The sequence below is a fragment of the Semicossyphus pulcher genome, unplaced genomic scaffold (assembly GCF_022749685.1).
Source record: "Semicossyphus pulcher isolate SPU_LCO1_2020_fin unplaced genomic scaffold, fSemPul1.0.p SCAF_25, whole genome shotgun sequence".
NCBI classification, from domain to species: Eukaryota; Metazoa; Chordata; class Actinopteri; order Labriformes; family Labridae; genus Semicossyphus; species Semicossyphus pulcher.
In genome coordinates, this window is record NW_027211699.1 from 6816734 (window position 1) to 6825268 (window position 8535).

The 8535-nt window shown below is 41.7% G+C and overlaps 1 protein-coding gene and 1 non-coding gene across 3 annotated transcripts; both read right to left on the reverse strand.

The window, feature by feature from the left end:
• Positions 1 to 239: 239 nt before the first annotated feature.
• Positions 240 to 8154, reverse strand: plbd1a (phospholipase B domain containing 1a). 2 transcript variants are annotated; one of them, XM_069676141.1, is made up of 11 exons: positions 8020 to 8154; positions 7098 to 7320; positions 6738 to 6821; positions 6260 to 6401; positions 5802 to 5942; positions 3791 to 3935; positions 3483 to 3683; positions 3123 to 3263; positions 1722 to 1907; positions 1035 to 1141; positions 240 to 944 (listed from the first exon to the last, which is right to left on the reverse strand). In XM_069676141.1, the coding sequence occupies exons 1-11, from the start codon at positions 8087 to 8089 to the stop codon at positions 768 to 770; spliced, it is 1617 nt and encodes a 538-aa protein (XP_069532242.1). In that variant the 5' UTR covers positions 8090 to 8154; the 3' UTR covers positions 240 to 767. The 2 variants fall into 2 exon arrangements, with proteins under 2 accessions (XP_069532242.1, XP_069532243.1); XM_069676142.1 differs by having other exon boundaries at positions 8016 to 8087.
• A 208-nt stretch (positions 8155 to 8362) lies between these two features.
• Positions 8363 to 8435, reverse strand: trnar-ccu (transfer RNA arginine (anticodon CCU)). The gene has a single exon. It is a non-coding gene; the product is annotated as a tRNA-Arg (tRNA).
• Positions 8436 to 8535: the final 100 nt, after the last annotated feature.

Here is an 8535-nt window from a genome sequence, read left to right on the forward strand (position 1 = left end):
CTCAGGCATACTGTATTAGTAACATGAAACTACATACCAATATTTGTCACACGAAAGAATCCGCCGTAGGTCCGCTGTATTAGATCTTATTACATGAAAGCAACAAGCCTCAACACGAAATATTTGTTAGTGTAATGACTTGAATCTTTCCCGACAAAAACAAAGAACAGGTTGCAAAATTTCCAAACAAAGAGATCGTAGCACAAGACAAGAGATGAGACACGACTGTACTTGTAACTCTTTAATAAAAACATGAAATTAAACAGTATGACAACCAAAGTACAAAAGAAAAACAGGCGTATACAAAAATACAAACCTGAGAGAAACACTATAAATCACCCTGAAAAGGTCCAAAGCCCTGAGTCTGACATTGCACTGATTGTGTCGTTTACCATTAAAACTATAGATTTTGCATGTTTGAAGACATTCAAGCATTTAAAGACAGGTTAAAGACAAAGCAACTGATTTAGTGCATTGATCCTGCATTTTATAAAATCATAAAGATTCTCTCTTTGTTCAGGCACAAATGGCTAAAGGTATAAAACACAGATTTCTTTTGAATTTCAAAGTGAATCGTTTCACAAACATTCAGAGACATTCACAAGCTAAAACACGGATTTAAAACTTGATTGGCAGTTTGATCGTTTGCATTTCACCAGGTGGAATGAAGATTAAAGCATTTGTTCGGACGTGATCCTGAACTTTAAGGAAGTAGTCAAAAGCACCTTGTTCTGTCTCACGTACACATACACACACACACACACACCTCATGGCTGGACGAGAAGAGGCTGCATCCTGACGAAGGTGAAGTTGTAGTACTGCGGCAGACCCTGGTGGCTGATGTTGCCGAAATTATTCCAAATGAACGGCGGGAGTCCGTCCTGTGTCGTCGGCCCGTTCAGCGCCTCTGCGAGGAAGACCCCAGCCATGGGGAAATCTGTCACCTGGACCAAGAACAAAGAAGGACTCTGTGTTTGATTTTACAAAACCTTATGAGCTCTGTTATTGTAATGACTGCGGTGACAAGGCACTACCTTAGTGTCGTAGCAGCCGGATGGCGAAGGCTTCTCGGCCCTCAGGTCCCCACGGCAGCAGATGGTCTTGCAGGGGTCTCCCTTGGAGTACGGATCCTTCTTATAGTCTGAAAACAAGCAGACAAACAAATAGTCAAACATGTGGTTAGTGGCAGATATACGAGAACTCTTTTAGGCTAATAAATACATCTTGGGAGCAAAACAATTGACTACTATTGAAGATGTACTTATTTGAAAACTTAGAGCGAAATCCTTGTTGTGGTTTGAGAGCAGAGTAATCTCGTTAAACCAGGTAATTCACCTGTTTGGTCATTGTGAGACTAAATGCAAATCGGTGCTTCTTCTGTAAGCAACCCAGTTCACGTTTTAGCTCTAGAGGAGTGATTGCCTCTTTAACAGTAACTTGTTATGCTTTTATTTTGCCATTTTACTGCCTTAGCCTTTGAGGTTTTATTTCCTGTTTTAATAAAACATGCTCTTATTTTGAAACGTCGCTTTTTTGGCAGATAGTAAAAGTAACTGAGCGAGAACAAAACAGTAAAAACGATCTGGTTAATGAGTGAAATGTTTCATGTCTTTGAGGCCGAAATATCAAACGTAGAAATCAAAAGAAATGCTGTTAGCAGTGGATATCGAGAGCCAGCTAACTGTGAGCTATACAGAGTAGAACAAAAAAGAGAAACACACCATTGAACCTCATGATGTACTTCAGCGAGTCCAGGTCCTTGACATTAGCCTGGTCACGGCGGAAGATCTTGGCTCTGGGACAGAGATCGTAGGAGAAGTCCTCTCCGTACTCCTCCCACATTTTTCCATAACCGCTCAGCGTGTAGATGTTCTCATGAAAGGGAACATTGTAGGACGGCCAGTAACCTGATGTGAAGAGAGGCAGCGGAAAGATAAATCCTGCGAATGTCCTGATAACACAAGTACTTTAGAAAAAGAGAACCAGGATTACCAGCCATGCAGTTATAACACTTTAATCATGGCCGGGGTGGGGGACATGGGATATATTTGTACACTGAAAGTATTTGAAAGAATACCATAAGTTTGTTACCATTAAAACAAAACAACAGCATATGTAGGCATACATTAAAACAGGAGAGGTCAACAATCTTACAGGAGGGTCTTATTATCAGACATTCTTTGTGTTTCTCTCAGTGTAGGAGGACTTTCCTCTAATTGATCAGAGATGGGGTCATTCCATCTGACGGTTACATAAATTAAAATTCAACTCCCCTCCAGGCATTGCTACGATATTGTCTTCACAAGAGAGAGACAGATGTGACTTTGACCTTTCCTCCTTAAGTCCTAGTGCTCGCACATGTTGTAGATTTTTCCTCCAGGCAATTATGATGTCACAAGGAAGTCTTTGACCTTTTTGTAAGGAATGGCATCAATGCATGACTTTTTGCCTACGTAGAAGACGCACTTTTCATACTTTTTTCCATCTAAAACGTGGGCTGCATCCTGTATACCGGTGCGACCAATATACCAGTTTAAAATGCAGAGAGAGGTATGTAATTGTGTTACGTTACCCAGACATATAATCTAGCTAACGCTCTGTCACTGACATGCACCGTCATGATCGCCGCTGCAGCCTACACCCTCACAACAATCAACGTTACCGTAGGCTGAGCTCAACTAGTGCATCTGTAGCTAGCAGGACCGCTAACTTGACATGGTGAAAACAGATGGTAGGCTATAATATGTGTGTGTTTTTAAATGTGTTTAAAATAAATTGAAATAGTGTTTGAATAACTTGTATGTTTTTTATTAATAAATAGCTATAGAAAACCTTTTGTTCCCCTCTGGGATACCCCCCAAAACAGACTGTGTCTTATATCCTGGATTTTACGGGACATTAAGTCTTTAGTAATGACCAAAAAACGTTTCTCAGAGATCATAGTGACCTTGACCTTTGACCTTCCAGCACCAAAATCTAATCACTTCATCCATCTAAGTGGATGTTTGTGCCAAACTTTGAGCCTGTGTGTGCAATAATTGTATTTTAATATGCACTGTAGCTAGAATAATGTAATAGGTGATGTTAGAATATAAATGAAAGCATAAAAGATGTGTTTCTACCTCTGCGCAGAGCCTGTGTCTGGTCGGAGTACTCCACCAGCCCGGGGATCTGCTCCACCACAATCAGAGCGCCGTCAGCAACACTGTGGCCCAGCTTCACTTTGCTCCTGTCCAGCACCATGTACTGGTTGTTGTAGGTTCCTACAGGAGTTGAGGGTGGGTGATGGTGGATTTAAAGTAGTGGTGCAGACGCAAAGAAGTTTGTGTAATGAAAAGCTTCTGATCACATAAAACATTTAATACTTTAAAAATCTGTGATACTGGTAGGGCTAAATGAAGTGTAAGAGAACTCCTGGTTGATCCTATCTTGTAAATATCTTATAAGTGTGTTTAGAGCGATACAAACGTTCAATCACTGACCAGAGTTGTACATTGAGAATGTTCGGGCCCACTCTTCTCCGTCATGTGCCAAACTGTGAGCCAGTCTGACCCTCTGCCAGGCCAGCAGGCTTTTGGGGGTGATCGTGTTAAACAGGGAGGAGTTGAAGACATTGTTGGTGGTCTGAGTCATCATCAGACCACTGCCCAGGAGGTAGAAGTCGTCCAGAGACACCAGGAATCCTAAAGAGAGAGATAAGCTGAGACCAATCTTCACAAACACAGCCACAGCTTGACAGCAGTTAAACTGCTTGTTATCTTGTTAAGGAGAACTCCTGAAGCCGACATACCGGGGTAGCTGCTGAAGGACAGTTTTCCAGTGGCTGCGTGTGGGTCAGTGATACGGAAATTCCAGTGTTTGTAGATGCGCATGGTGGCAGCGTAAGTGTACCAGCTGGAGTGGGCGAACAGGAGGTTCTCATAGCCGGGCAGCAGCTAATGGGGAGGAGACAAAACAATACAGTGGAGTTAAATTCAACCGTACAGTCCGGCAGAAACAACTGAAATGTGTGTCAGTGTGATGAAGACTAAGAGAAACTTGTGGTGAAGCGGCCGGGGCAACGTCTTTAAGCTCTTTTCCCAAGAAACACTAAATATCAGCCTCAATTTCAGGGACATCTTGGATTTCAATATTGCGTTACTGACGTGCAGCTTGTGCAGAAAATGCACAATATGTTCAGTCATTGTGGCAGTGCTCAACAGTGCAGCAAAAATATCTGCAGCTACATAATCAATTGTATATACAAGTAATGTAACAGTGGCTCAAACAGAAAGGAACAAAAAGAAAGTTAGTTTAACACATGCGTAATGAAACATGGAATAAATTTGACTATGAGCAGAGATAAAAGCTGCACTCCCTGCAGATATAAGGTCAATAAGGGTACCAGATTTCTGCCGTTACTGTATTTAATCATCACCTGATACATGGGCCTTTTTCTTAAACCGCACAATACACATTTCCTCTCATGCAACTGTGTGTAGGAGTTCTTTGTTTCCACACAGCTTTCATATCAGCTACAGTCCGCAGCAGCCGACTGCTAAATCTGTATCATCTTCTTTTCTTCCAGGGCGTGGACATCAAAAGCAACTCTAAGTTAAATCTTAAGATTAACGGACGGAGCAGATTAGAAGTTACATATCTCCTCTTTTATTTAGATTCCAACCTAAAATTTACGTTACAATAGTCAGCGAGAACGTTACTAACATACAGTCAGACCTCAGAAGCATTCAGAAGCTGCCTTCCATTTCATGCTGCAAATAGTTTCATGCACTCTTTGATGTTTTCCTATTAAAGTAACTGAAAGCAAAGCTTTTTGCATGACATTTTCCACACTGAGTTAACCTCTTGGTTGCAGTCAGCACCAACTACGACCAAGCCTCTCATGATGAAATATAGTTGAGCAATTGACTGTTTTTGGCAGCAGGTAGGGTCACATTATTGCCATGTTCTTAAGAATTTAATTATGTGAAGTTATGATCGTTTTCATCACATTTGCTTACTATAAACGCCTCTACGCCTACACGCACAGGCTCCTCAGGCGCTTAGTGAGTGTGTGTTTCCACTTAGGTTCTCAGGCTTAGAACAAATTGAAGCATCTAACGGGAATAGAAACGTGTCCTAATTTAGTTTTCTCTTTTTCCATTGAATACCGCTCCCGCAGAACTCAAACTGGATCCTGATTGGATCATTTTAAACCCAAACTAAAACAGTTTAGTACGATGTAGTTATGACGGATCTGCTGCTTCCTGTTATACTGTATTATAGTTTATATCTTGTATTGTTCTGACTGTATAATTGTTAAATTCTGTGTTCTTAATGTATATATTTATTGTAGAGTTTGTGTTGAGTAACCTCTCCTGTGCATAGGTTTCATCCTTATCTTAAAGACCCATCTAGTTCTATGCATTGCAAATTAGCTTTGGCTTTCAAAGCTGTGGTGTGGTGCAATGAGTCACTTGCTACATACTTGTGCAACTATAAAGCATACACTACAGCATCTCTGGAAACCCTGATCTCTAGCTGTGGGTGGTAAAAATGGCCACAGAAGGGGACTTCATCCTTTTAAAGAATATTGTTCCCTGTTACAAAGAATACGCTTTAAAAAGAGGATGTTAGATTAGGATGCAGGCTAAAGAATAATATTCTTTCATTTCCTCAATGCACCAGTACATGTGTTTGCGCAGGGAACTAAGTCATTGGTCGTTGCTTGATTTTCTGCTACATAATTTTGGACAACACACTGAGTAGTATAGTTTGTCACAGGCCTCACACCCTGTCTGCAACATGCTTTGAGCTCTGACCTTGATGAGAGCGGAGCAGTGTCCCATCCCAGGAAGTTTGAAGTCTCTGAGCCGAATGGTAGAATCGGGGGCCAGGGCTGGGATCAGATCCAGCAGGTCTCCCACTGCATTCAGGAACTGGATGGCAAACAGTGACAGGGGCTGCGGGAAGGAAAGCAGATAAACAGCTGCTGGTTAAAGTATGAAAATAATCTCTTTCAAAAGCACAGAAAAAAAACTTCACATAGTTGTACCTTTATGTCACAACCAATATATGTTATTGACCTTAAACTGATGCTCAAAGTAGATGAAACATTGATTGACTTTATGGAACTTCTATGTTTTATTTCTACATATACAGCAACATTTGAAGCCTTATTTTAAGCAGTTGTTTAGTTGCATGTACAAGTGGCTCCTATGCCTCTAAAAGGAAGTTGTTGATCCATTTATAAACACCAGTAAGAATGCTTTTATCACACCTTCTTCCCTTGTTTCTTGGCCCAGTCTGCGGCTCCTGCTTGCAGCCCGTCCATCTGGGCTACGATGAAGCCGGTGTGTTTCCACAGAGGATCAGAGCTCTTGTTAAGTTTCACCTGCTCTCTGGTCCACGCGTCCTGCTTCCTATGAGAACAAGGGGGACATTTTCTCTGTTGACATTTTGAATGTTGTTTACAGTAAAAGCCAAACACTGAGCTTATGGTCAAAAGTTCTGCAGACATTTTGTCCAAAATGTATTTGTTAAAAAGCGACCTAAACAAAAGAACCATGCATGGAAAGAAAGAACATTCCTTCCACACACTGCCCAGATCCCAGAAAAGCGTTAGTGTCTGGAACTAAATGGGGCATAGTTTGAGCTAAACTGAACACCTCACAGAAGAGGATATGAAACAGTTATGTGTCTTGGTTGTTTTGCTGCTGTGGTTCAAATTTTTTCTCAGGAAAAGAGAACAGACTCACTCCATGAAACTCTGAACCGCACCGAGGGTCTTTGGGTCTTCGATCAGCTGCGGGTACATGTTGGTGTAGTGGTCCATCATCTGTCTGCAGAAGAGAAGAATATATCAACACTGGAATATATAATACAGTGAAAAATACATCGTTTAAAATCTTCATAGTTTTAATAATCAGGGATGTTTTCATTGGATGACATTTTTGTGCATCATGAGGGAGACCCGTGGGTGCTGTCAATCATTTCTTAGTTGTTACAGACATTGCCCGTGTCCAATCTGAACAAGGTTTATTATTGATTGCATTGCATTGTGGAAGATAAGAGAACTACAGAAATAGTGAGTGTGACAGCACATTCCTGACACTTACTGGGCGGTGAGGAAGCCTTCGAGGTAGCCGGCCACGAAGAAAGTGACCTCATCAGTTTCAGGGGTCTGTCCATACCCAGCATGGATCTCAAGGACGCTCCAGCCTGTAGTGGACAGGGTGTCATTCAGGTACCCGTATGCATCCCCCTCTGTCTCCAGCACCCCCTCCTTCAGGAGGACGGTCTTTTGCTCGGGGTCCCAGTACACTGTGGCTGTCGTCATCTCTGAGAAGACATCAAGGAACATTGCAGTAAGGAGGCAACAAAACACTGAAGGTTGTAAAAGACAATAGACTCCCAAATCGCCTATGTGCAGGAATTTATCAATCACTTATATTGTATTTTTAAGCTGATGCTGGCATGCACTTATTCTTTGACAGTGTAGTGGTGCATAGCTTGAGTGTCAGATGACATCCATTCGGGGATCATATGACTACACGTCTTTTTTTCATCTATCAATACAAATGTGTTTCTTTAGATATAAACGAAAAAAAAAGTTAAAACTAAAACGTTTCATCTGCATGAGCCCTCCTGAGTTTGGAAGTTATCCTACAGCAGCAGTTTCACATCAAGCACACCTGAACTGACACAAATTTGACCACAGATTTGATAAGAATTTGTTGCAGGAGTTCCAAGAAATTGTCTTACATTATTTTATTGCTGGGGATCCCCTGAAACTCCCTTCCAAAGCTCACTTTAAAAACCACTGCCTTACGGTAAATATGTAAACAAAACACATTCAGCTCAATGTGTGAGATCGCACACACTATAAATCACAACTGCTGACAGGTGGTATGACTAAAGATCATTATTTTAAAAACTAGCATTCATGCACACAGTACACGATCCGTTAAATCCTGTCAAGACATTAGATCCTTAACTTACACAACCACACACGATAGCACATTAAGTCGACCTACTTACTGTCAGCAGAGACGGAGGTTGTAGCCACAATGGATAAAAGAAACACATAAATCCTCATTGCTAAAATCATGGTTACGTGAGTACAAACATCTAAAGACCACAACAGAAAGCAGACCCAACTTCGCCAAAGGTGGTTCAGGCGAAGGGGAAATCAGTAGTCATGTGGAGGAGGGAAATTCTGTGGAAATGAGTGCCAGCGGAGCAGAACGTTTCCTGATTGGCTGAGGAAAGAGGAACAACAAGCAGTACATGCGCTCTTAGATAGGAACACAGCTATAATTATCATATGGTTGGCAGAAAGTCCTGATGACTAATGCCTGCTTCGATATGAACAAAAGACTTTCACCCCAGATGGGACTCGAACCCACAATCCCTGGCTTAGGAGGCCAGTGCCTTATCCATTAGGCCACTGGGGCTCGTTGGCTGTTACACGATATGACGTAACATTTTATAGATGAACACAGGACGAACGGGACCTGATTTCTACGGGATTGTATAACAATACATTCAGAATGT